Below are 27,467 nucleotides of genomic sequence, written 5' to 3'. Positions count from 1 at the left end.
TATATATATATATATATACAGTATGCATAGTATACTATTTACTTATTATATATTCTAGTAATACTACCAAATAGAATGGTTAGCGTATTTATTGTGATTTGCTATAAATAAAGCTTTATTATATAAATGAGTGATTATGTGAGATAGATAGATAGATAGATAGATAGATAGATAGATAGATAGATAGATAGATAGATAGATAGATAGATAGATAGATAGATAGATAGACAGACAGACAGACAGACAGACAGACAGACAGACAGACAGACAGACAGACAGACAGACAGACAGACAGACAGACAGACAGACAGACAGACAGACAGACAGACAGACAGACAGACAGACAGATAGACAGAACGATAGATAGATAGATAGATAGATAGATAGATAGATAGATAGATAGATAGATAGATAGATAGATAGATAGATAGATAGATAGATAGATAGACAGACAGATAGAACGATAGATAGATAGAAAGACAGACAGACAGACAGACAGACAGACAGACAGACAGACAGACAGACAGACAGACAGATAGATAGATAGATAGATAGATAGATAAACCCGCTGCTGTCTCTTTAAGGCGTTGTCATGGTGAAGCTTTGAGCTTGTTGTTAGTGCGTCATCAGTCTGCGTGTAACCGGAGATTAGAGCAAATACCGCGCAGTATCTGCACAATTATCAAAGAATCGAGGGTTTAATTAAAGGTAAGCTTCTTCAGGAACTAATTTTCACTATACATGTTACCGTTTATGCTCTCAAACAGAATAACATGGCGACTGATCATTCTAAATCGGATATTATGTGAATCAGCAGGTGTTTCATGCAGGATCACGATCTATCATCAAATAAATTAAAATTAATTATGCGCATCATATAAATTAGTCCTGCTTTCTAGAAGCTATATATATATATATATATATATATATAAATGAAGGCGTGTTTATGTGGTTATATATAAATTATATAATTGTAGTATTTAATATTCTATATAATTATATTAACTCTGAATATTAAGAGCATTCTGTCCTGAATATAAAATAATTAATATATAATATAAATAAAAATAATTATAAATTAAATAATATTTATATTAACTTTTAAAATATTAAAACTCCAATTGCAGAGTGCCTGCATTATGAAACAAGTTTGATTTTCAGCTGTATTTTCACATACTAGATGAATTAAACTGGTCCTAAACTCCTCTGCAGCAGCAGTATGTGTGAAGGGCCCTCGGCGATCTCTGGTCCCATTCCTCCAGACCCCACACTGTTTCCTGAGTATTATAAACGGCCGTCCTCTGGTAAGATTGAAACTGATGCTCACTTGATTTCTCTTGTGTGATGCTTGATCTCATCTCTCGGATTCTTGCTGAAGCTCGTGGTCGTCTGGAGGGAAACGCTCAGAGCGGCTCTTCTCCGCTTCTGAAGGGTCCGTTAGCTCCAGATCCTGGGTGTTACAGCGCCCGCTCCACCCCTCGACCCCGCATCGGTGCCAACGCCGCTCACATCCTAGAGAGAGGACAGAGAGGGGTTGTGGGAGACCTGCTGAAGCTGCAGGGAGTGGCGCTGAACCCCAGCCCAGCCAAACCTAGTAAGATCACAATATATGGCTGCATTTATTTGATCAAAAGATATGATAAAGCTCATTCTATCTGTGCTGTCTGAACTGATTGCACTGTATTTTATGTATAATCATTTTCTATTCTTAACTGTTTTAAATCAATTTTATTGTTGTGATTATTTTTTTAATGACTATTTTACTTCCTTTTATATAAAGCACTTTGAATTACCACTGTGTATGAAATGTGCTTTATAAATAAACTTGTCTTGCCATTATATTTAATATATAACCATGACATATTTTCTTAAATATATGGGTAGTTGACAAATAAAATTTGGACTGCATCCTATGGTGTGACATTGCAAAAATGTAGAAAAAAACCTTAACATACAAACAACATGAGAAAAATGTATCTTCATTCTTAGAGTTACGAATAGCATGAGAGAGGTTTTATCTTCAATGTTATTTTTTTGTTTTTTTTACATCACATTGATACATGTATGTGTGTGTATTTATATATACATAATAAATATGCACAGTAGTAGTACACACACATATATTATGTACACAAAATCTATCATTTCGGATGCGATTAATCGTTGCCCAGCACTAAATATTTTGTAACATTATAAATGTCTTTACTGTCACTTTCGATCAATTTAATGCATTCTTGCTTTCTTTCGTCTTTGATAAATGTCTGCTTCCTCCATCTCTTCCCTGTTCTTCTTTGACAGAGCCTGCCATACGGGACTTTGGTAAAGAAAATGTTCGCAAGCTACGTGAAATCCAGAAGCGCTTTCGAGAGCTGGAGGCGCAGAGAGAACATGCCAAACCTATGCCAGTTAAAGCACTCTGGATCGCTCCAAAATACCAGGACGTCCCCTCCAGGGTAATGGCCCAGTTACAGGTGAGCAAGCTAGAACTCATATTTACATATTATTCCCTTGATAATATCTAAATAGTTCAGTTACTTTTACTGTTTTAGAGTTTGATGTAGACAATAAATGAAAAAAAATAAAACATCTGCATTGTTAGCTGAAACTAAAACTATTAAATATCATTAAAACGACTGAAATTAATATGAAGATGAATATTATATGAATGAAATCAAAGACGTTCAAGCTGAAATTAGTCAAATTTTTAAAACATTAAAAATAACAAAAGCACATAAAATGACTTCAACTAAAATTACAATGAAAATATAAAAACGTTAATTGAAAACAATAATATAATACATATATAAAGAATACTACTATATAAATAAATCCTAAACTAACACTGCTACTGTATTCTCAATTAAATGTCTTCACTGTAGAATAATGCCCTGTTTAGACTTGGTTATTATCATTTATTTTGTCTGATAAATGCAAAATAGCATGCTTTTCAACCATATTTTTGAAGGTGGTCAAGCACATTGAGCATTTGCAGTAAAAGCAGGGTTTTAAACCTCCGTCTCTGTGTCTGTGTAGGAGTCGAGCCCTCCTAAGAAACCCGAATGTCAGAACTTCCTGAAAGCTCATTCTCTGTGTGGAGCTGGAGGCCGACTGCCGTCACCAGCGGCAGGAGACTCCGATTCTGAGGCATGTCATATATTAATATACAAACTAAAATACACATTTTGCTATTCCTCTACTATGTCTTTCGTAAGAGTAGCTTCTCTCTCATTGTGAGGTGTTTGTGTGTAGATGCATGTGAGAGGACACACGGTGGACTTTGTGAGTCATAACGCTCGTGCCGCGTCGAAGGCAAACCTGAGGAGATCCCAGTCCTTACAGAACCTCCGAGACAAACCCCCACCCAGCGCCGAGAAGGGCAAAGTACCACAATAGTGAGTCGCTGATACACACTAGCTTTCCAAAGACTGGACTCGTGAAAGAAGTTTCTTATGCTCACAAAGCTGCATTTATTTGATCAAAACTACAGTAAAAAAAGGAAAATATTATTACAATTTAAAAACCTGTTTTCTGTTGTAATACGTATGAGCACAAAAGATGAGCAGCACAGATATATTTGTAGCAAAAGCCAAAAATACACTGTATGGGTCAAAATTATACATTTTTTCTTTTATGCCAAAAATCATTAGGATATTAAGATCATGTTCCATGAAGATATTTTGTAAATCTCCTAACGTAAATATATCAAAACTTCATTTTTGTTTCGTAGTAATATGCATTGCTTAGAACTTCATTTGAACAACTTTAAAGGAGATTTTTGAAACTTTTATATAGTTTTGAATGTTTGCATATAATCTTGATGTTTGTTTGTCTTTTTATTATTACTCTTAAGTAATTACTCAAAAATGCATTTTGAATCTTGTTTGTTTTTATAAATTAAAGGCTACATTTTCTGAACACAAAATCAAATCGGTACTGTTTTACACACGTTTGTTTCTGCTCACATCATTTTGGATTCAACATTGACCGTCTCTCATTTGGTTTGTCAGTCTGGAGCAGAGGAAGTTGCAGTGGAAGAAAGAGGAGGAGGAGAGGAGGAGAAACACTCCTGATCCGTCCGTTCCTGCTGGACACACTCGGATGTCTGAAAGAGAGAGACAGGAGACCCTGCAGTCCCTCAAAGAAAGTACGTCTTCATTAACAGTTTCATGTTTAGTTGGCGATGGTTCATGAGAGGACTGATTGATATGTGTGTGTCTGTAGCTCACAGGTCTCTGGTCAGCGAGCTGCTGTCTCTCCCCGTCAAAGCCGACACAATGAGCGTCCGCTCTCGACGCGCTCAACTCGATCAGCGTCTCTCGGAGGTCGAGGAGGCCATCAAAATCTTCTCACGGGATAAAGTCTATGTGAAAGTCGACTCTTGAGAAACCACACTCATATCAAGCTGTTTCTTTTATATGTATGTATTTAATAATTAGCAGCAGTTGCTCTTTTGTTGAGTTCACTGCATTTGAACGCTTGACACTATAAAGAGATTTGTGACTAAATATGACGCATATTAGTGGCAGAAATCATTGATTTAATTTTTGCTAATCATTCTGTATTCATGCTTTGGTTAGATCTTTATGAGATTAAACTGTCATAATTGTCAAAAATTCATAATTATGAGATGAAAAGTCAAATATAATGAGAAAAACATCAAAATTATGACATAATTATGTGAGAAATTTTGAAATTATGACATAGAAGTTTTGACTGTTTGTCAAAAGTTTAATTTTTAATCTCAAAATTATGACTTGGTGTGTAATCATTTTAACTTTATCTCATAAATGACTTTTGTCTCACAATTATGGCTTAGTATGTGACAGTTTTGAATTTATCTCATTATTATGACCTTGTATCTCCTAATTATGAAATTTTATGTCATAATTATGATTTACCAAAGTATGATTTTTTTCTAATGTAGCAGAAATGGGTTTCCATAGTATTTGGTGGATTTGTATAAAAGTTCAGAATTGTCTGTAAATTATGGAATATTTGCAAAAGTATTTCTGCTGCCATGTACAGCAACAATTGTTGAATGTCTAATATGGCAAGGTGCTGATCATAAAGCTGTCATTTAGTATGATATTAGCAAATATTTATATTTAATAGTTTTGATGTGTCATTGAAATGAATTTTAGTACTGCAGTACTAATAAAGTACCATAAAGTACCCCCAATTATTTGCATCACACCTAAAATCTGAATGCCATTGCTTTATTATGATGAATACAAGTAAAAACAGTTTTGCTTATTGTCATTTGATCAACTGGTGTGGCAGTGATTTTTATTGAGTGTATGAGATTAGTTCAGATCTGGGGGTTTTTAATGATAAATTCATATATTTACGTAACATTCAGAAAATTCCAAAAGTAGTTTTTGTGGCGACGGGGCGTGTTCGTAAATATAAATATTAAATAAAGGCCTCTGATTGGTTGGCGTAAGCGTAACGGGCGTGGTCTCCAAGCCCCGCCCCCGCCATATTGCGTGGCTACAGTGCTAATGCTAATGCTTTGTCCTGTAGCGTTAGACACTAACTCAGCTGCGGTCTTGAATGGTGAAAACAAACGCATTTATCCACCCATATTTTAAATAACTCTCAATAATGAGTAAAAGAAAAGCGCCACAGGAAACTCTGAACGAAGGAATCACAGATTTTCTCGTCGGTGAGTTTTGCTGATGACAGCTCAGGTTAGCATGCGGCTAAGCTAACTGGCCCTTTAAATGCCGAATGAATAGAAATAGATCCCTTTTGCAGACAAAACGTCTGTTTGAAACAAGAAACTTCACTTTAGTGGGATATTAGACACATCTTTACACACGATTGGAAATAATACAGCAACGATCACCAATTTCTGCAGTTTAATACATGCTATCAGAGTATAGTTTCAAGATTAGTGCTCCATCTACAAAATAAAAGTACGCGCTGTTTATATTTATTTTTAACTTATACATAAAATAATGAATATTTGAACATTATTTCATACTAAATAACTTTATTTATGTTTAAATATGTTTATATTTAACATATTGTTTGGCAGCCCAGCTATGATCAGATTCTCCTGATTGTTTTGTTTATTTTATAAATGTCGAAAAGCATTTTATAGTAATATTTTGCTGCAAATACACTGATGCATATCTAAACTCTTAGTCTTAATGGTCTTTCTTGTTTCAGAATTGGCTAATTATGAGAGAAATGTCAACAGAGCCATCCATAAATACAACGCTTACAGGTAAGGCAGTCTAATCTAATGTCTAATAATGTAAGATTTATTATCATAACTAGACATATGACACATGTAACTAATGTTTATACTCTGTCTGGTGTTTTGTGTTCAGAAAAGCAGCATCTGTGATCGCAAAATACCCTCAGAAGATCAAAAGTGGGGCAGAAGCAAAGAAACTGGTACAGATTTATAGTTTTCTTCTAGTATTAAAAGCCTCAAATGTAATTCTTACTGATCTAAGTACACGGTTTTCATAAAGAATTGCTTTTTCCTCTCAGGATGGAGTTGGTGCAAAGATAGCAGAGAAAATCGATGAGTTTTTATCGACAGGAAAACTGCGCAAGCTGGAAAAAGTATTTGAGTGCATTAGAAATGCATGTTTTATAGTTGATTCAACCTTTGAGAAAGCAAATGAAACCATTAACATATACAAGATGTGCATGTGTGACATGGTCTGTTCGTCCTGTAGATTCGCAGTGACGACACAAGCTCCTCCATCAACTTCTTAACCCGGGTGACTGGGATCGGGTACGACGCCCTTGATTTCAAGAGAACAACAACAATAGTGTTTTAAAACTCAGTTCACACTCATTCTCTTGTTTTTTAGTCCTGCTGCGGCCAGGAAGTTTTATGATGAAGGCGTCAGGAACTTAGAAGGTTTGTATATATGCTTATTTTGCATAAATGTTTATTTTGCGTCACATGCATGTGTTTTAATTCTCACCTGATGTTTTAGATCTGAAGAAGATCGAGCACAAACTCAACCACCATCAGCAGATCGGGTTAAAGTAAGTCTTGATTTAAACGGGTAAATTAGTGAATTGTTTTAGAGCAACAGTGATGTTGGTTTGGCTTCATGTTAGTGCTAATCTAGAGCAGGGGTTTTCAATCTTTTAGATGCTACAGGTCCCCAAATATGATCATCCTCCTGTGATGGATATATATATAATTGTTTTAATAATTTATTTATTTAGTTGGGTAATATGTGACCCTGCAGCACAAAAGCAGTCATGAGTAGCACAGGTATATTTGTAGCAATAGCCAACAATACATTGTATGGGTCTAAATTATACATTTTTCATTTATGATAAAAATCATTAGGATATTAAAATCATGTTCCATGAAAATATTTAGTAAATTTCCTACCGTAAATATATTTTTGATTAGTAATATGCATTGCTAAGAACTTAATCTGAACAACTTTAAAGGAGATTTTCCTCAATATTTAGATTTTTTTGCTCCCTCAGATTCCAGATTTTCAAATAGCTGCATCTCGGCTAAAAAATGGTTTTGTGTTCCAGGGTCACATATGGTTTGTACTCACAGAGATGGAGGAGTCTTTATCTAGCTGGTATTTAGCAGCGATGCCAAAGTGTAAATCTCAATTTAGAAAAATGTACCCTTATGACTGGTTTTGTGGTCCAGGGTCACATATGTGTGTGTATGCATTAGAGCAGAGGTCTTCACCCCTGCTCCTGGGGACCCACTCTCCTGGAAAGTTTATTTCCAACCGGCTTCAGCACACCTGCCTGCACTTTTCAAGCAGTCTTGAGGATCTTGATTGGCCGCTTCAGGTGTGTTTGATTAGGGTTGTAGCTAAACTCTTCAGGATAGTGGGTCGCCATGAACAGGGTTGAAGACCTCTGCATTAGAGTTTTAGTTTATTTTTACATTTTTCTCTAAACCTTTTCAATGGACTAGCACGCTTCGGATCCCTGATCTAGAGGACAGGGGCCGGTTGCACCAGCTGGACGTACACCCTGTAGTAAGGCTAGCCTGGACGTAAAATGCACTTTAAGTCATGCATAGAATTTATACGCATCTCGACGTAGTGCTACATCTGACACTAAATCTTACGCCTAGTCAGAGGTAACAGTGAAAACTCGGACATTATTAGTTTTTAGGATTCATGTCTGTTAGTTAATTATTACTGCAGACGTGAACTGTAATGTTTATGCTCTTTTCGGGCAGGATAAGCGATATAAATCGAGAAGCTCTGTGTTGACTATAACACTCTGTCGACAGTAATTGAACTAATAAAATATTTATGTACAGCTTGTAATTATGCAGTAAAATATTACATATGATCTGGGATTATTAAATGAAATGTAGCCTACCATTCCACATCTTGCTTGGAAGGACAGTATGTTTGGAAATATTTCACATCTTTAATTCCATTCATTAGCTTAGTAGCGTGCCTGCCAGCCAATAATCACTGTAACAGTAACATCAACAGCTTTCAAATTCTGACAGTTTTATCATAAATACAAACTATAAATGTGGTTTTCCAGCCACGGAAAGACATCAGTAAAACACACAATGTCACGTGAAGTCACATTTGGGTACCTCAGGAAAGACATTCATTGTACATTTATGCATTTAGCTGACGCTTTTATCCAAAGCGACTTACAATTGCTATATATGTCAGAGGTCGCACGCCTCTGGAGCAACTAGGGGGTTAAGTGTCTTGCTCAGGGACACATTGGTGTCTCACAGTGGATTCGAACCCGGGTCTCTCACACCAAAGGCACGTGTCTTATCCACTGCGCCATCACCACCATTCATTATATTTTACTGAACCTGCCGCCTTCATTTTTAATGTTTATTTGAAGAAATCTGTCATAGGAACGTGCAGGGAGACTATATAAATATGCGGACTTGTTAGAAAATGTTTACTCAATGAAATCATGGCACGGTGGCTTCACTTGTGATGATGTCTGGAGCAACTGAGTTCTATATTAGTAGTTGTAGCTATATCTATCACTGCGGGAGAATGTGGACGCACATCGTCTACGCCGGGTGTAGTTGTGCCTGATCGTAGCTTTAATTGGTGTAACAGGTGTAAATATTTGTCGTAAAGCTGGACGTTGCAAAACCCAGCGTTGGGCTAACACCCAGCTTTTTTACGTCTAGCTGGTGCAACCAGCCCCAGATGTTTTATTTGTGAATTATATGTATTTCTAATGAATGCATTCTGCTCTTTATTGATGTTTTTCATTTTAATGCTCCTGTCTTCATCTATTAAAGATACTTTGAAGAATTCGAGAAGAGAATCCCTCGTGCAGAAATGCAGAAAATGGAGGTTGGAGTTTCTTTCAGTGATCTTCATGATTTTTTTCCTACAGATTTGTGAAGTCTCACTGTGTTTACCTGATGTTTGCAGGCTCTGATACTGAAGGAACTGGATGTGGTGGATCCCGTGTACATCGGCACCATCTGCGGCAGCTACAGAAGAGGTTATCAATCGTTCTGATCCAGAAATTATCACTTGTATCATCTAAATGTGCCATGATTACAATTGTTAATGTTCAGGAGCACAGTCGAGTGGTGATATTGATATACTGCTGACCCATCCAGACTTCACCTCTCAGACTGAGAAACAGGTAAATGTTCAGGTTATGGACTGGATGATTTAATGCATGCAGGGTTTGTCCTCTCATAACTCCTGCTGTGATTTCTGTCCTGCAGCCCAAACTCCTTCATGCTGTCGTGGATCATCTGGAGTCCATCGGCTTCATTACCGAAACGCTTTCTAAAGGAGACACTAAGTTTATGGTGGGTCTCTGTCTGACTCTCCAATAATAAAAATAATATATGAATAATAAATAAGCCATGTTTTTCCTCAGGGTGTGTGTCAGCTGCAGAAAGAAGAGGAAGATGAAGAAGAGTCTTTTCACCGGCGTATTGACATCAGGTTCATACTGATTATTTCCATTATAGTGTCTTTAAGTTTATTTTATTTAACATGGTTATTTCAAATAACACATTTTAGGTGCTTTTAGTAAACAATAATAACTGTTTTTTCATCTTCTAAACAAATTATGGACATTGTCATGTGACTATTTTGCTCTTTTTGTTAATCAATATTTTGAAATATGTGAAATATCAGTACTAAACAGATCAATTTAACATTTAGATCGACTCAATTTTAAAATGGACCAAAATGTAAAATATACAGATTATCAGACACCTTAAACATTTCTCACATTATCACAGTTTATTCGCTTTAGTTTAAAGAATATGAATAAAATATGGCAAGAACTCAGAGTTAAACTGTGTCAGAACAAACTGATCTTGATAATATCAGATAACTTTGATAGAAAGGTATGTAATGAATTCGAAGTTGAATAGCCGTCAGCTGTTCAGTTTAAGATAAAACCAATCACCAAGCAATGCTTCACTTAGTTCAGTCTGTGGTGGAAAAATATCATATTAACAATTAAAGAAAAACACTTCAGCAAAACATGCATAATAAATGTTGATCAGTTTTACTGGTAGTCCACTGAATGAAGAATTTTTGGGTATAATATGTCACGGTTTACTTTATTTTGCTATTCTCAGTTAAATAAAGGAATAATTGATAGTTTTCAGTCACGTGACCGGCTCGAAGACCTGGAGGGCAAAACATCCATAGACCTGCAGCACAAGCGTGTCAATTTTTCATGTTTCCCAGCCGCACATATTTAGATCACCTCTCAAAAGAACCATTTCTGAACAAAATGCAAGTTTTGGCCATTTGCAATCCATATTAAGCACCTGCGGCAATATTTCAATCATAAACAGTGCGACAAAGCGCTGTAAAAACACTTAAAGTGCCTTAATATATTTAAAACAGTAATATTAAAAGATCAAATTCAGTAATCACCATATTAATAATGCATACTTTACACAGGCAAGCAGATGAGGCCAGTGTTCAGTGTTTAACTTCTAATAGTTTTCTCTTTAATGTGAAACTTTGCACATTGTGTTTATATTCTGGCTTCATCTTCTTGCCTGTACAATATATACATCACCAATAAGGTGTTCACTGAATCTCGCCTTTTAATATCTGCGTTTTATTACATTATTACTCGATGCAATCTGCGTAAAAATAGCTGGCGGTCAGTGGAGCAAAGCTTAGTTTTGCCCTCTGTTTCTATGAGGGTGTGACGCCAATAGTGTCCTGCACCCACTAGTAAAAACTATATCTGGTGTGGGAATCATTTTTGGTTTGACTGTATGTGTTTCTCTCTGTCTGGATCTGCAGGCTCATTCCGAAGGATCAGTATTACTGCGGTGTGCTGTACTTCACCGGCAGTGACATATTCAACAAGAACATGAGGACCCATGCGCTGGAGAAGGGCTTCACGCTCAACGAATACACCATCCGTCCTCTCGGCGTCACCGGTGAGCCTCACTATACATCACTTCATTCAAGAAAGTGACTTTGAATTTCTGTCCATCCAGAAGTCTAGTTTTACTTGGTGCTGGTTTACTTTGTAGCTCATGTCTGATGACTCTCTCTGATCCAGGTGTGGCTGGAGAGCCTCTGCTGGTGGACAGCGAGAAGGACATCTTTGATTACATCCAGTGGAAATACAAGGAACCAAAGGACCGCAGCGAGTGAAAATCCAACCTCAAACTGTGTGTGTGCTGCGCATTTAGGTCAAAATAGTGTATTTTAAGAGTAGAAGAGACATTTAGGGGAAGATGTGTATGTGTTTAAAGTTGTGAAAGCAGCTACATAACAGTAGTTGATGGTGCTTTTTATTAATTATAATAATAGCCATGCATAATATTTGTTTTAAATCCAAGAGTAAAGTGAATAATGACGTCACAGGCATGTCAATACTCAGATATTACATTGAGACTGTCATTCTATCAAACGTATAGCAGCAAACATGTCTTTATTTCAACACTGAAAATATGAATGATGATTGTCTGTGGTTGTGTTATTTAAAATCTATTATTATGATGTTATTGGGATATTTTTATTTAGATAATAGTCTACCATAATATGACACAAAACATTCTTCAAGTTTGTGAAAAGTTGGATTCTGCATTAAAACCCCCACAAATCAGTTCAGGTCTGATTCATTTTTTTAAATTAATGCATATCTGAGTAATAAATTGTTCTTATAGGATGATTTATTGACTTTCTTTTTGCTGAGAATACACTGATCACAATAATCTGTGTAATAATGTGCTCACATCACTGATTCTCAGGTCCTGTCCAAGCTTTTTTGATGCACATTACCTTGATTTTGATCTTCCTTGTTTTCTGAATAATGCATGGATGATGTCACCTCTACGAGAATAAGTACCATCCATCCGAATCAAAAACCTCGGATGAATGCTGAGATTAGAACTCTCTTGAGACTGCCTTCAGGTCTGATGATGCAGCAGCGCTAAGAGCAGCAAGAAGGAAATTGACTGCAGGTGTTAAAAGAGCCAAGGCTGCATATGCTCAAAAGATACAGGGTCATTTTCTTAGCAGAGACCCCCGGAGCATGTGGGCAGGCATCAAGGCCATTACACACTATAAGAGCAGAGACATTGAATGCCCTAGGGATTCATCTCTTCCTGATGCTCTCAATAGCTTCTATGCTCGTTTTGAAGCCCTTAATACTTCACCTAGCACCAGACTTGCATTCTCATCAGATGTGTTGCTTCCTAGTATAAACATAGTAGATGTCTCCTGAAAGTCAAGCCACGCAAGGAGCTGGCCCAGACAACATCCCAGGACAGGTTCTATTTACTGATTTTCCTTGTATATTAAATGGTACCTTATGCATATGAAAGCATTAGTTTCATAGACTTACAAATAGAAAGACCACAGACTGTGGCTGCATCCGAAAACTGAAAAATGCTGCCTTCAGAGGATGCAATCCAATGTAGGAAGGCATCAAGGCACGTCCGAATCTCATGAGATACCTTCATCTGATCAATTTGTGAAGGCAGCATAGATGTATCCTTCGCTGCCTTTGAAATCCCACAATCCTGTGCGTTCCATTCCATGATGGGTGAGCTAAAAAATAAAGATGGCATCTGAAAGTTGTGTTTGGTGGTCAGTTTATGTGCAAATGTTTTTTGTACTTTTGATGTTACAGGTGAGGTCAAAAGTTTACATCCCCCCTTTCAGAATCTGCAAAATGTTATTTTACCAAAATAAGAGGGATCATGCAAAATGCATATTGTTTATTTAGCACTGACCTGAATATAAAAGATGTTTACATATAGTCCACAAGAGAAAATAATAGTTGAATTTATAAAAAATTACCCTGTTTAAAAGTTTACATCCCCTTGATTCTAAATACTGTGTGTTACCTGAATGATCAACAGCTGTTTTTTGTTTTTGTTGTTCAGTGATAGTTGTTCATGAGTCCCTTGTTTGTCCTGAACAGTTAAACTGCCCACTGTTCTTCAAAATAATTCTCCAGAAGGAAAAAAACATGCATTAAGAGCTGGGGGTGAAAAAAGATCAGGGTACATTTTACTTAAATTGTCTTCTGGAAAACATGTAAGTATCTTCTGCAGCCTCTGAAGGGCAGTACTAAATTAAAAAATATTATATTTATGCTTAAATATAATATTTTTTAATTTAGTACTGCCCTTCAGAGGCTGCAGAAGATACATGTTTTTAGGCCTACACATCTACATTCTGTTCAAAAGTTTTCACACCCCGGCTCTTAATGCATGATTTTCCGTCTGGAGCATCAGAGAGAGTTTGAACCTTCTGTGATAGTTGCACATGAGTCCTTAAGTTGTCCTCAGTGTGAAAAGATGGATCTCAAAATCATGCAGTCATTGTCTGAAGGGGTTCAAATACACAAAAATGCTGGAAAACCAAAGAATTTGTGGGACCTGAAGGATTTTTCTGAAGAACAGCAGGCAGTTTAACTGTTCAGGACAAACAAGGGACTCATGAAAACTATTACTGAACAAAAACACACACAGCTGTGGATCATTCGGCTAACAACACAGTATTAAGAATCAAGGGTATGTAAACTTTTGAATGAGGTCATTTTTTATAAATCCAACTATTATTTTCTCTTGTGGACTATATGTAAACACCTTTTATATGAAATATCTTATTCAGGTCAGTCCTAAATAAGCAATAAAGAATATAATCTGAAATATGTTCATTTAGAATTATTCATAAAAAATAATATAAACATTTAATATATATTATATGTAAAAGTAAATAGATAGATAGATAGATAGATAGATAGATAGATAGATGGATAGATAGATAGATAGATAGATAGATAGATAGCACTATGATAGTGCCTAGCATAGATATTAATATACAGATCTATCAGAGACTATAAAAGCTCTTTGTCTGCTTGTATGGCGCCTACTCTGCTGACTTCCGGAGAGATCATTCTCTGTTGCTATGGACACCAGCGAAGCGTCTTAGGCGCAAGGCATGCCGGTTTGAAATAAAATGCACAGATACATTGCAGCGAGACTCTTGCAGAGCCGGCCAATCGCAGAGCCGGGCATGTCAGCGACAGCCAATGGGAAGCGAGTGCGGGAGGAGCCAACGGCTGTTGCACACCTACATTACTTTTGGTCAAGCAGCACTCAGCGGGAGCATCACAGTCGCTTTTCTCTCCGTCTCAACAAATCTGCACAGAAATAAGGTAAAACTTTTACTTTCATGCGTTGATTGCAGGTTACAATGTATATTAGTCTGTGGAACAAAATATCTTGTGTTTCTTTCGCTCGGAGTAAGCGACCTAACGCTAGTTGCCCGTTTGCACACCTATGTTTCAGCAACTGCCTTAAATATAAATAAAACCAATTATTAATGATAGGATTTATTACGATACAAACAAGAAGATACGTAATTCTTTCATTTAACATTAAAAAAGGTGAAAGTGTTTCTTATTTCTATTCATTTGTCGTTTACTAATAAAAGAAGCATCTTAAAAGACACAATTTGATTCAGAAAGTTAAGACTATTTTGTTTAATTAACTGTAATCCATTAAAAGTTATATAAGTATCATAAGTTTGTTGTAATGATCTGTGGTGCTGAGTACAGTCTTAAGCTCAGGTGACCATGGCAACAGTAACCTGGTGATGTTATGCAATAAAGATGGAATAAAGGCAGCATCTCATGTGCTGATATTATATAACGCCCGGCCGTCTCTGAGCAGATGCTGGAGGACTGGGGGTTTGGGGCAGGACAGAGAGCAGGATGTGCACTAGATAGGGTGCGTCACAGGGTGTTGCTCAGATCGAGCCCTGTTTAACTCCTTCATTCAGCGTTAAATGTCTCTGTCTTTCCAGATCCAGCATGTCGGACAGAAAGGCAGTGATCAAGAATGCGGACATGTCTGAGGAGATGCAGCAGGACGCTGTGGAGTGCGCAACACAGGCGCTTGAGAAGTACAACATCGAGAAGGACATCGCCGCCTACATCAAGAAGGTAAACGCCGGAACCGTGGGCGGAACACTTTACAGGCTGCAAAATATTAATTATTTAGAATACAAAAGAAAACAAAAAACTCCTTTTTAGAAGTAGCTGACGCTTTTATCCAAAACAAATTACAAATGAGGACAATAGAAACAATCAAAACCAAACCAAAAGATTATTAATTTTAATAAATATTAATACAAATCTTTTCATTTATTTATTAAAAATCTATTTTTATTTGATTTTATTGCATTAAATTAAAAATTGTGAATTATTTAAATGAATCTGGATAATATTAATTAATATGAACGGAACTAAAATGCTAAAACATAAAAATCTATATTTATTCATTTACATTTATTGACCAATTAAATTAGTTTATTGAAAACCCAATTTAATTTATTAATGGTATTTGATTTATGTATTTTTCTTTAGCAATTTAAGTTATTTGAATTTATTTGAAAATATGATAAAAAAAAAAATATATGCATATTATTAAATATATAATTAATACATTAAAATTGACCTAATTTAAACAGTGAAATAAATGCATAAATGTTTATTATGCTTATTTTTTTGCATTTGAATTAAGTTGGATTATTTTAATTTATTAATATTTTTGATTATATTAATATTGATTTGAAGAATTTTTAGTTATCCTCTAAAAGTTAATTGATAGTAAATGCTTTTATTGAAGCCATCAGTTGACATTCAGATAATTTTTTCGAATACTTTTTTGCTTCAACTTAAAAGTTTAAAATCCTGATGGGAAAAATACTTCAGCAACCAATACCACTGAAAAAATCTGAATAAAGTAAAGTCTGCCTTTCACTCTGAAATACAAACAGCATTTCGCATTGACTTTAAATGTATTTTTCCTTGCAGGAGTTCGACAAAAAGTACAATCCCACTTGGCATTGCATCGTGGGGAGGAATTTTGGCAGCTACGTGACTCACGAGACCAAACATTTCATCTACTTCTACCTGGGTCAGGTGGCCATCCTGCTCTTCAAATCGGGCTGAGCGACGGCACCCATTCATTTTAACAGACCATTACGAACTGACTGTACTGACGAGGTGAACCATTCCTGCACTGGGACCTTCTGTCGGCTGCTTCTCCTTTCGTTCTGATTATTGTTTAGAAAAAGCCAGTGTGAGAGGGAAATGCCATAAAGAAACACTTGTATTTATTTTTGTTTTCTATACACGGTTTGAGCGTTTTGTCACCTGCGTTTTTTTTTTAATTAAAGCAAAATGGTTTGGCTGTTCGCCTGGAGTTTCTTGGCTTCAGGATGTGAGAAGGATGCTGAGTTGAGTCGGTGGTTCTCAAACTTTTTGACTTCTAAACCCTCCACTGTCCAACACAATTTTCTCAAAACACAAATAGTATTGAAGGAGGGAAAAGAAAAATAGATGATGGTGTGTGTGTGAATAATTAGTAAATATTAATACATTTAAATAATTAAACAATTAAAACAAAGTAATATTTTATTATTTTTACATTTTAATTTATTAACATTTTTATTAAATTACTAAATCATTTAATAAAACTGAATAAATAATGTGAATATTTTTAAACAATTAAAGATGATTGCAATAATCTACCTTAAAATGCTAAAAAATTCAAATTTTATTAACACATTAAAATAATTAGATTATTTTAACAAATAATATTGGCCATATTAATAATAATATATATTAATTTGAATAATCCTCTACTAGTCATCCTTCATTACTTTCCTCAGCTTTGTACCTGCTGTGGATTTCCTGAAGTCTTAAGTCAGTTTACATCTAACAAACAGTTGTGCATCTTATTGAACATGAATAAAAATATTAATACAAGCCAGGCTTTGACTCGTGAGGACAAATGGGTTTCAAGAAACATTCAGTTGTGTATTTATATATTTATGCCAATTATATTAAGAATGATCACACCTGCAGAATGGAATAGAGGTGTAAACACTGTCCTCATTAAGCCTAAAAATACCCACTGAAGATAAAGCTCAAAGAAGACCGATTTAGAATCAAGAGTGCCAATGCTTAAAACTATTTACTATTTTAATCTGACTGCAGGGAGATATTTGCAAAGTTGTTTTTAGGAAGCTACACCACATACAGATCTTATTTCTTACAGAAATCTTCAAAAGAGACATTTTAAATAGCTTTTTCACAAACTAAAATGCAGAACGATTATCTGGTATGAGACAAATATCTGGGAAAAAATAAAATTTCATGAACTAATGCAAAATTAATTAACAGAATTGCCTGTTTAAATGCACTTAAACTTCCACTATTTAAAATGATCTTATTGCATATTAAAAATATCCAACTTTATTGGTTAATTACATGTGACGTTCAGTGTATAACGCATCGCAAGTTACGAAAAAAGAGGACTTTTTTCAGGTAACTAGTAAAGTAATGCATTGCTTTTTAATTTAGACGAAAATATCGGAGTTACTTTTTTTCCCCATTTACTGATTGAAAGCTCTCCTGTCCCAATGTTGAGAGAAATTATGAGCAAGATGTTACTTAAGTTCTAGAATAAATGTGAACATGCATTAATTAATCTCACCAAAAAACCGATTCAGTATTCCTCAAAATGATTAAAAACAGTGAAATGCAACTCAGAATGACGCAATAATTAAATGTTAAATAATACAAATATCCATTATGTATTTAATCCCACTTTATTAACCAGTGTCTTTATTGCTGACCTTTGATGATCCAATTCCAATTTTCTTTTATTGCTGAAGAGTGTTGAACTCTCTTCTTCTGCGTTCTACTGTACAGACATGAATGTACTTTTCCTTCGGCCTGAGGCTTTTGGTGTGAAAGGGCTTTTATATTTGCTAAAAACAGAACGTTTTGTATTAAATACAAACAAGCAACCCAGCTCAAATTTCAAAAAGTAACGTAATGCATTGCTTTCCATTATAAGTAACGTAATTAGTTACTTTTTTTAGGGAGTAATGCAATATTTTAACGCTTTATTTGTAAAAGTTTTACACAAAGTGTGTGATCTACCAACTTGTACTTATATGTAGGAAAATATCTCAAAAAATTTGAATGTTAAGAAAAAGTTCATTTTTGTCTTGCAACTTATTTCAAAAAGTGAAACTTTCATATATTCTAGATTCATTACATGTAAACATTTCAAAAGTTTTTTTGGTTTAATTTTGATGATTAGAGCTTACAGCTCATGAAAGTCAAAAATCAGTATCTCAAAATATTAGAATATTTCCTAAGATCAATAAAAAAAAAAGAATTTGCAAAACAGAAAAGTTAAAGTTCTTGTTCATTTCTGTACTCAATTCTTGGTCGGGGCTCCTTTAGCACAAACTCCAGCATCAGTGAGGAATGGCATGGAAGCGATCAGCCTGTGGCTCTGCTGAGGCTTTATTGAGTCTTCAGCTCGTCTGGATTGTTGGATCCACTGTTTCTCATCTTTCTCTTGAAAATATCCCATAGATTCCATATGAGGTTCAGGTCAGGCATGTTGGCTGCTCAATCAAACACAGTAATATCATGGTCAGCAAAGTACTTGGAAGTGGTTTTGGCACTGTGAGCAGGTGCTAAAGTCCTGCTGGAAAAGGAAATCAGCATCTCCATAAAGCTTGTCAGCAGATGGAAGCATAAAGTGCTCCAAAATCTCCTGGTAGACAGCTCTATTGACTTTGGACTTGATAAAACACAGTGGACCAACACCAGCAGACGTCACAGCACCACAAATCATCTCTGACTTCAGAAACCTCACACTGGACTTCAAGCAGCTTGGATTCTGTGCCTCTCCACTCTTCATCCAGACCTTGATTTCCAAATGAAATGCTAAATTTACTTTCATCTGAAAAGAGGACTTTGGAGCACTGAGCAACAGTCCAGTTCTTTTTCTCCACAGCCCAGGTAAGATGCTTCTGACGTTGTCTCTGGTTCAGAAGTGGCTTGGTAGCCCTTTTCCTGAAGATGTCTGAGCGTGGAGACTCTTGATGCACTGACTCCAGCTTCAGTCCACTCCTTGTGAAGCTCTCACAAGTGTTTGAATCAGCTTTGCTTGACAGTATTCTCAAGCTTGCGGTCATCCCTGTTGCTTGTGCACCTTTTCCTACCCAAATTCTTCCTTCCAGTCAACTTTGCATTTAATATGCTTTGATACAGCACTCTGTAAACAGCCACAGCTTTCAGTAATGACCCTCTGTGACTTACCCTCTTTGTGGAGGGCGTCATTAGCCAGGTTTCCATTGAATTTAACTTATGCGCAAAATTGGAATATTGCATAAAACATTTGCAGAACAAGCACTGTTTCCATCCAACAAGTAAAAGAGAACAAAACCATCACTTCCTGGTAAACTGGCACTAAATAGCCTATCGAAAACTAGGATAAGCTACTGAATACAATACATTTCATATATGAAAAATGACTTGCGCCTCAGAGCGAGCAGACGAAACACAATAAATGCGGTTAATGCTTTCGGAGGTGAATGCAGTCGTTTAAGACAATTATACAGAAATACTTTGATGACAGACTTTGGTCAGGCATTTCAGAACGACCATAACAACATTTAAGATGCTGTGGAATGAGATCAGTTCACTGCTAGTCAAGTTATTCCGTCTCAGCACAAAGACATGACTGTTTGATGCGCTTAGAGGAATTTATTCGCAAAATGCATTTCCATCTCCCTTTATTCACATTAACCCTTTTTCGCACAAGTCAAAAACCACCTCAAGCGAGCCTAAAAACTTTTTTTCGAATGAAGGGATTTTTATCCCAAATTTGGCGTTTCCATCACTCATTTCTCATGCGTTACTTCAAAATGCGCATTAAAACAGGGTGATGGAAACCCAGCTAATGATCGTCTTCTCCATTATTGTGGTTTCAAAGAACAAGAGATACTCAGAATTTATACTGTAGGGATGGTCATTAATTGAAACTGAAATATAAATATTCTAATATTTTGAGATACTGACTTCTGACTTTCATGAGCTGTAAGCTCTAATCATCAAAATTAAAACAAAAAAAAAACTTTTGAAGTGTTACTTTACATGTAATGAATCTAAAATATATGAAAGTTTCACTTTTTAAGATTGGAAAAAATTAACATTTTAATCTAATTTTCTGAGATGCACCGGTAAGAACCTTTTCTATGCACTGTTGATAAATGAGGCCTCAGGCCTTCATTAGCCATTAAGAGCAGGACCAAACATTGCTTTACACATTCTTGCTATGTATATTCCCCCACCCAATTAGTTTATAAGCCACTCCCATTGGCAGAGTAACACCTGCTGCTCATTGCAAGAATGTATCAAGCAATGTTCAATACTGCTGTTCTTAATATATCTGATGAAAGCCTGGATATTGGCCGAAACGTCATGAATTTAAACAAAAAATGTGGATTGTTTCAAGAGTGAGTGCTGCACCTTTTCTAATTGACATGGCTTGATTTTTGGTTGCACCTCCTCTTTTGATGGTAGAGCACCTTTTTTTTTTTGAACAATTTGATTGCTTTAGTTTTTAAAATTATTCTTTATTGCCCATTAAAATATCAACTAATGAATTTGTAATTATAGATACATTTGTAAACAAACTTATTAATGCCCATGTTTGTGATTAAATCCTTTACTGCTCTATAAAAAAAAAACACTTATAGACCTTATGAAACAAAATAACAAGGAACAAAGCAGCACAGAAAGTGATCTGGGTTGACACAGATTTTATTTGCATTTTAGAAAACCAGTTTGTGTGGATAGACTCCATTAGTCAGGCAGAATGTGGAGCGCAGGTATCCTTTGAGCTGAGGAACCTTCTTGATCAGAGGAAGCAGCTGAGAATCCACCGCTTTCTGGTCTGCCTTACGCTGCTCCGTCAACTGGTACTTCTGCAGAACCACACAACAAAAACCATCAGGTTCTCCACTCAAATTCCCCACACAGAGTCCTGTTAAAACAACTGGAATTGATCTAACGCTGGAAAGCCAGTTTTACCTCTTTCTCAGTGTCAAAGATCTCTCCCTCCTGGTGCTTGGGTCTCCTCAGCTTCTTCTTCTTGAAGTAGGCGTCGGTCAGCGTTTTGGGGATCTTCATGCTAGAGATGTCCACTTTGGTGGTTGTTGCGATGCAGAACCTCTGGTGAGCTCTACGCAGTGGCACTCGGTTCACAGCCAGAGGACCTGAGAGAGACAAGAGACTGTTCAATTATTCACTGCAACAAAACCCCTGTCTCTTCAGCATCAGACACCGATCACATACCGGTGACGAGGAGAAGACCAGTGCCCAGCTGCTTGAGGAAGACCACACGCTGCAGAAGGAAACACATTCACTGTTAGTCCTCATATGAACCTCTGCTGCACTTCAAACATTAAGTGCAGCTTAACCCATCTGAGCAGAACAGAGTTCAGATGAGTGTTTGTGTGGGAGCAGAGCATGTAGGAGTTTCACTCATTAAATCGGTGTTGATGCATGCAAGCCGCTTCAAACGGTGCATTATGTACCATCCCAAAGAGGCACAATCACGTCACAGACTTTTACATGAACTGTTCCCTCCCGGTGGAATAACCTGCCCAACTCAATCCAAGCAGCTGAGTTCTTAGCCATCTTCAAGAAACGGATAAAAACACATCTCTTCCATTTTTATTTGACCCCCTAACTCTAGCACTCTCTATTCTAATTCTATTTTATCTATTGGTTGACTTAACCCTCCAACTATGATTGCTTCTATTGTCCTCATTTGTAAGTTGCTTTGGATAAAAGCGTCTGATAAATGACTAATTGTACTGAACGCCGTAATATGAAAACCACAGCATGCTCGGATCCAAGAAAGACGGATAGATGGAGAACATGTGCATGTACCTTTCCACGGTGGCGTCCGGTCAGCAGGATCAGTACAGTCCCGGGGCTGATGGACTTGCGCAGTTTCCTGCGGTGCTGACAGAAGGGCTTGATGCCGTGACTCCGCAGCTTACGGGACACGTCCTCTGTGGGGTAGTAACGGGGCTGGACACAAAACACCACAAAACGTCAACAAATGCAGTAAATTCAACTGCTATGAGAGAAATCAGAAAATTCAAATCTGCTTAGTATTTTGTAAATTAGGCCTCTAAAACAGTCATATCTTAATATTGGTATCATAATTTGATCAATAACTTCTCAATGAGTTAATGCACAAAAAGTTAAGTGTTATTGTGCTGTTATACTATTACTACATTTACCCACTTTCAAATAAGAAATGAACTACAGAAAAAACACTGATGCAGAAAAAAAAAAACATCATTAAACTTATCCTAATCCTAGAATTGCCAGCTTCAACTCCTTTGAATTCAGTAAAAAAAAAAAATATATAATTTATTCATTCTTCATACCTTCTTGCATCATATTTTTTAATTTTCATTAGAAAATTTATTTGACCAGCATAATCAAAAAAATTTCCAGTTTCAACTCCTTTGAAATTAATGGATGGATTCAATTAAATTCCTTAATTTTTTTTATTTATTCATTGTTTTATTCACTCAATGTGTCACATTGGTTTATATTTTCAATATTCATGAGAAATTGACTAATGACAAGAAATTTAAAATAAATAATTGAGCATTACATATTGGTAATCGTAATTATTCAAAGCATCGTAAATACTCTAAAATGTTTGTTTTTTTTATACTTGATATTTGAATAATCCTTTCACTTGAAGGATCATTTTTTCATTCTGCAATGGTTCAACAAACATGCTTGTTCATGTTTATCAATAATATTCAGCCCCAAAAGTGAGAGATATGGGAAAGAATAAACAAGGATAAAGACATATCACAAAAGTATTAAGATAAATTTAACTAATAGATCATAAAAACTGCATAAAGTCAAGTGTAGAGTTAAAACCAGGGTTGAAATGGTCCCAAATGCAAAAGATGTGTTTATGGTTATACTTCTGTTCCCAAACAAATCTCAGTGATTTGGTCATAAAGGTCTTTTGCTCACCATTTTGCGCAGTTTGACCACACGAGTGCCTCCATTTTTGTCTCCGCCAACAGTTTTGGTGACTCTGGAGGGAGTCTTTTCCTTTATTTTCTTTTCAACCTGGAAAATCAAGACCGTGTTAGAAAACTCCTGGTTTGAGGATGTGTGATTCTGCAGTGAAGACACAAACACTGACCTTCGTCACAGGAGCTTTAGTCTTCCTCTTGTACATGGCCCGGCGAGCGTACATGGCCGAGCGTGAGTAGCGGCCGATGCCCCTGACCAGGACAGGGTTACGGCTGCCATGTTTACGGGCCGCCGTCTTCTTCTTCTTATCATCGCCCTCCGCCATCTGAGAAAACACAGGAGTTATTAAAACATGCATGCACACAAAAACACATACATCACTCAAGAGTTGTGCTGCGCTGAAAACAGGTGCATTATGACAAGTACTATACAAATGTGACCCTGGAGCACAAAAGCAGTCTTAAGTCGCCGGGGTATATTTATAGCAATAGCCAAAAATACACTGTATGGGTCAAAATTACTGATCTTTCTTTTATGCCAAAAATCATTAGGATATTAAGCAGAGATCATGTTCCATGAAGATATTTAGTGAATTTCTTATACATGTTAAAATTAATTTTTGATTAGTAATATGCATGGCTAAGAACTTCATTTGAACAACTTTAAAGGAGATTTTCTCAATATTTAGATTTTTTTGCACCCTCAGATTCCAGATTTTCAAATAGTTATATCTCCGCCAAATATTGTCTGATTCTAACAAACCATACATCAATGGAAAGATGATTTATTCATCTCTCAAATGATAGGGAAATCTCAATTTCAAAAAATTGACACTTATGACAGGTTTCGTGTCACAAATGAATTAGACTTGACATCTCAACAGTGCTTTTCAATAACATCAGCACAACTATTCTCCTAATTATACTCACAAATCAATGAGAAGTCTTACATTAGACAGTAATTTATATATATATATATATATATATATGCACGGTGCTGCAGTAACTCAACGTGACCTGATGTAGCATAGCTAACAGGCTAAAGCACATAACACCTATATAGACTGCCAAACATCATTATATAACGTATTAAACACTATATACACATGACAACCCGTCGTGTACTACTTTAGGGTCTTTAATGTGAATATAAACACAGAAAAGCCGCTTCGGTTCCCACAGGCCTCCGCGCGCACCGAACACTCATAATGTACGTAAAACACACACTACACACAAATCTTCACAGTAACTAGCGCTATAGGTATCTTAAAACATTCATATATGATCCAGAGTGAGATTTTAAGATGAGATGAAACGGATTAATGCAGATTGTGTTTGGAGAAAACACACACGAAAGCCACAATTACCTTCAGCTAGAAAAAAAGACCGACATCCGGGCATTTGACGTATATATAGTCGTGACGTATGACGCTCGGGGTTCTTCTACCGTCATGTTTTCGTCTTAAAGGCACAGGCGCTTCTCCGGCCGCGCGATGGAGTCAAGAGCGACGATCATCCGGCGAGGAATCAATGGAAATACTCCTTTGAAATGTTTTTGTAAAGTTCTTTATGAAATTGGAGCTCAATTTGTATGTTGCATGTAGAAAATAAATTAAATTTGATTTAGAAACGCAAGGTTAGACTGCAATCATACAGTAGAGTAGTTCAATTGCTCATTTTGCTGCTCTCAATGCAAATGCATGCAGTTTTGTAATGTATATACATTATATATATATATATATGTATGTGTGTGTGTCTGTGTGTCCCTGGAGCACAAAACCAGTCTTAAGTCGCTGGGGTATATTTGTAGCAATAGCCAAAAATACACTGTATGGGTAAAAAATTATACATTTTTCTTTTATGGCAAAAATCATTAGGATATTAAGTAAAGATCATGTTTCATGAATATATTTGGTAAATTTCTTACCATAAATGTATCAAAACTTAATTTTTGATTAGTAATTGCATTGCTAAGAACTTCATTTGAACAACTTTAAAGGTGATTTTCTCAATATTTAGATTTTTTTGCACCCTCAGATTTTAAATATTGTTCTATCATAACAAACCATACATCAATGGAAAGATTATTTATTCAGATTTCAGATTATGTATAAATCTCAATTTCGAAAAACTGACCCATGGTTTTGTGGTCCAGGCTCAGATATATAATACATTTTTGCGTGGTCAAAAGCTTGGAATAATTAAGTTTTTAAACGTCTCTTCTGCTCGCCAAGGGTGCATTTATTTGATCAAAAATGCATGAAAAATACATTAAAAATTGTAAAATAATATTATATATTAAAATAACTGTTTTCTATGTGAATAGAATTTAAAATGTAATTTATTTCTGTGATCAAATCCAAATTTTCAGCATCATTACTCCAGTCTTCAGTGTCACATGATTCTTCAGAAATCATTATTTATTAGTATATATCCACACATTTTATATCCCAGATACAATATTTCACACTTGTAATTTTGAAAATGGATTTATTTCTATGCAGCTACATGTGAAACATGTAACAAGATAACCCTGGACTAACTCAAACAGAATCAGAAGACTAAAGGCTATTCTTAGTCATTTATTTAAAGAATCGTGGTGCATGCAAAGGTCAGAATCCAGCTTTGTTATTGTAGTATGTATAACTCTGCCTTGTACATCTGCAGGCCAAGAGAGACAAAATGCAGGATTTTACAGCTCATTCTTTATTGATGAGAACAGTCAACACGAATTGACTCCCAACAATTTCTCAGCATTATACAAAACCATTGTCAAGTCCACAATCAAGAGTTTTAGTTACATGGAGTCGAATCACAACGAAGTATATTATATTTCTGGAAAACAGCTTATGTTAGATCAGGCACAGAGACAAAAATAAGGCACGTTACAGCATTACTATCCCGTAACCAAACATCTAAACATACATCACACTCCATATTTTGGGGAAGCCAATCGTATGAATCTGAACTAATTTTAAAGGAACAATCATCATGTGCAAAATAAACCATTATTACTCCACATTTGTGGACGGACACTTTTGCTTCAGACTTTGGGACGGTGTGAATTAGGTTTTGAATTTGACTGGATTTGTTGGCAGTGAGTCTCCTCAACATGTGTGTGTTAGTTTCTCTCAGTTTGTGTTTTCCAGGACGATGGCGATGCCCTGACCGCCACCGATGCAGGCAGAGCCGACTGCATACTTTCCACCGCGTCTCCTGCGGACAGAGAACAGAATGACTTCAAGCAATATAAATACAGCAGTGCATGATCGGGATCATGCATCCTAAAAATAAGTCGACATAAAACACAGGGCTGCCCCCTGATAGTTGACCAAATGTTAGCCGATGAGAAGAAGCACATTTTAATTTGGCTGGTCACAGAAAAAAAAACTCCACAGGATGTTAAGAGTACAGATTGTTTATTTATATATTTGTAATTTATTTATTTCTACAATTTCATGTTTGTTTTATGAAAAGGCTGATATTTATATGATAGGTTATTTATTGTTTTTGCATTCAGATCTCAGAGAAAACTGAATTCATGCAATGTTGAGGCTAGCTGTTTTTTGCACTGATATTTCTCATTTATTAATTTGTTTAATTTCTAGTTATGCCTTGTATTTAAAAAAAGAAAACTAAATATTTTAATATTATATTCTATATAATTTTTTCAATCAAAATATATTTCTTGAGAAAAGGCTGTTTTCACTTACTTGCATTTATAGCTATATTTATTGATTTTACTTATATATATATATATTTTTGTGTGTGTGTGTGTGTTTTGACATCAGAAAAAAATGCATGAGTTTACATGCGATGTTGATGCTTTTGCACTAATATTTATCAGTTTGCTATATATTTATTCATTCATTTAGAACTTTTAACATTTTATTACATATCCTACATTTTAAAAAGAAACAAAGTTTACTTTTATACCAAAAGGTGTTTTATTTATATTTAAAAAAAAGTATTGTGTTGGTGTTACATTTTCTAGAAAAATGTCAAAAAAGAAAATAATTCCAAACAAAAACCTATTCTTACATCAAAAACAGAATGTTTCTTTGTTTTATTTATTTATCCCTTTGTCCTGTGTTA

At 35.7% G+C, this 27,467-nt stretch overlaps 6 protein-coding genes across 8 annotated transcripts in view; 3 read left to right on the top strand and 3 right to left on the bottom strand.

Moving 5' to 3' along the window:
- LOC306848635 (synaptic plasticity regulator PANTS-like) overlaps positions 1–27,467 on the bottom strand; it is an 806,624-nt gene that overhangs the window by 766,995 nt on the left and 12,162 nt on the right. The gene's annotated exons all lie outside the window — the stretch shown is intronic.
- On the top strand, positions 608–5,263 carry LOC306848315 (enkurin domain-containing protein 1-like). Of its 2 annotated transcripts, none has more exons than XM_079382783.1 (8): positions 608–708; positions 1,181–1,304; positions 1,379–1,594; positions 2,299–2,471; positions 3,034–3,144; positions 3,250–3,392; positions 4,008–4,144; positions 4,222–5,263. In XM_079382783.1, the coding sequence occupies exons 2-8, from the start codon at positions 1,220–1,222 to the stop codon at positions 4,380–4,382; spliced, it is 1,026 nt and encodes a 341-aa protein (XP_079238909.1). In that variant the 5' UTR covers positions 608–708; positions 1,181–1,219; the 3' UTR covers positions 4,383–5,263. The 2 variants fall into 2 exon arrangements, with proteins under 2 accessions (XP_079238909.1, XP_079238908.1); XM_079382782.1 differs by having other exon boundaries at positions 612–708; positions 1,213–1,304.
- LOC306847794 (DNA polymerase beta) lies at positions 5,485–12,127 on the top strand. Of its 2 annotated transcripts, none has more exons than XM_079381948.1 (14): positions 5,485–5,665; positions 6,175–6,232; positions 6,339–6,405; positions 6,505–6,579; positions 6,696–6,754; positions 6,834–6,883; positions 6,963–7,014; positions 9,254–9,308; positions 9,390–9,462; positions 9,539–9,609; positions 9,695–9,781; positions 9,853–9,920; positions 11,253–11,392; positions 11,518–12,127. In XM_079381948.1, exons 1-14 carry the CDS (start codon positions 5,605–5,607, stop codon positions 11,610–11,612), a joined length of 1,011 nt encoding a protein of 336 aa, XP_079238074.1. In that variant the 5' UTR covers positions 5,485–5,604; the 3' UTR covers positions 11,613–12,127. The 2 variants fall into 2 exon arrangements, with proteins under 2 accessions (XP_079238074.1, XP_079238075.1); XM_079381949.1 differs by having other exon boundaries at positions 5,493–5,665; positions 11,489–12,065.
- On the top strand, positions 14,531–16,676 carry LOC306848072 (dynein light chain 1, cytoplasmic). The gene is made up of 3 exons (XM_079382399.1): positions 14,531–14,631; positions 15,282–15,420; positions 16,294–16,676. Exons 2-3 carry the CDS (start codon positions 15,289–15,291, stop codon positions 16,429–16,431), a joined length of 270 nt encoding a protein of 89 aa, XP_079238525.1. The 5' UTR covers positions 14,531–14,631; positions 15,282–15,288; the 3' UTR covers positions 16,432–16,676.
- Positions 21,085–24,943, bottom strand: LOC306848005 (large ribosomal subunit protein eL6-like). The gene is made up of 7 exons (XM_079382307.1): positions 24,740–24,943; positions 23,543–23,698; positions 23,368–23,466; positions 22,249–22,392; positions 21,649–21,697; positions 21,385–21,569; positions 21,085–21,278 (listed from the first exon to the last, which is right to left on the bottom strand). Exons 2-7 carry the CDS (start codon positions 23,696–23,698, stop codon positions 21,126–21,128), a joined length of 786 nt encoding a protein of 261 aa, XP_079238433.1. The 5' UTR covers positions 24,740–24,943; the 3' UTR covers positions 21,085–21,125.
- acaa2 (acetyl-CoA acyltransferase 2) overlaps positions 25,697–27,467 on the bottom strand; it is an 8,856-nt gene continuing 7,085 nt past the window's right edge. The window contains exon 10 of the mRNA XM_079383269.1: positions 25,697–26,588. Within this exon, the coding sequence (XP_079239395.1) occupies positions 26,504–26,588 (85 nt within the window). The 3' untranslated portion in view covers positions 25,697–26,503. The remainder of the gene's footprint in view (positions 26,589–27,467) is intronic.

This window comes from Barbus barbus (assembly GCF_936440315.1).
Source record: "Barbus barbus genome assembly, chromosome: 28".
Classification (NCBI taxonomy): domain Eukaryota; kingdom Metazoa; phylum Chordata; class Actinopteri; order Cypriniformes; family Cyprinidae; genus Barbus; species Barbus barbus.
The sequence above is the reverse complement of the archived record's forward strand: the minus strand, read 5'-3'. Positions and strand labels throughout refer to the sequence as shown.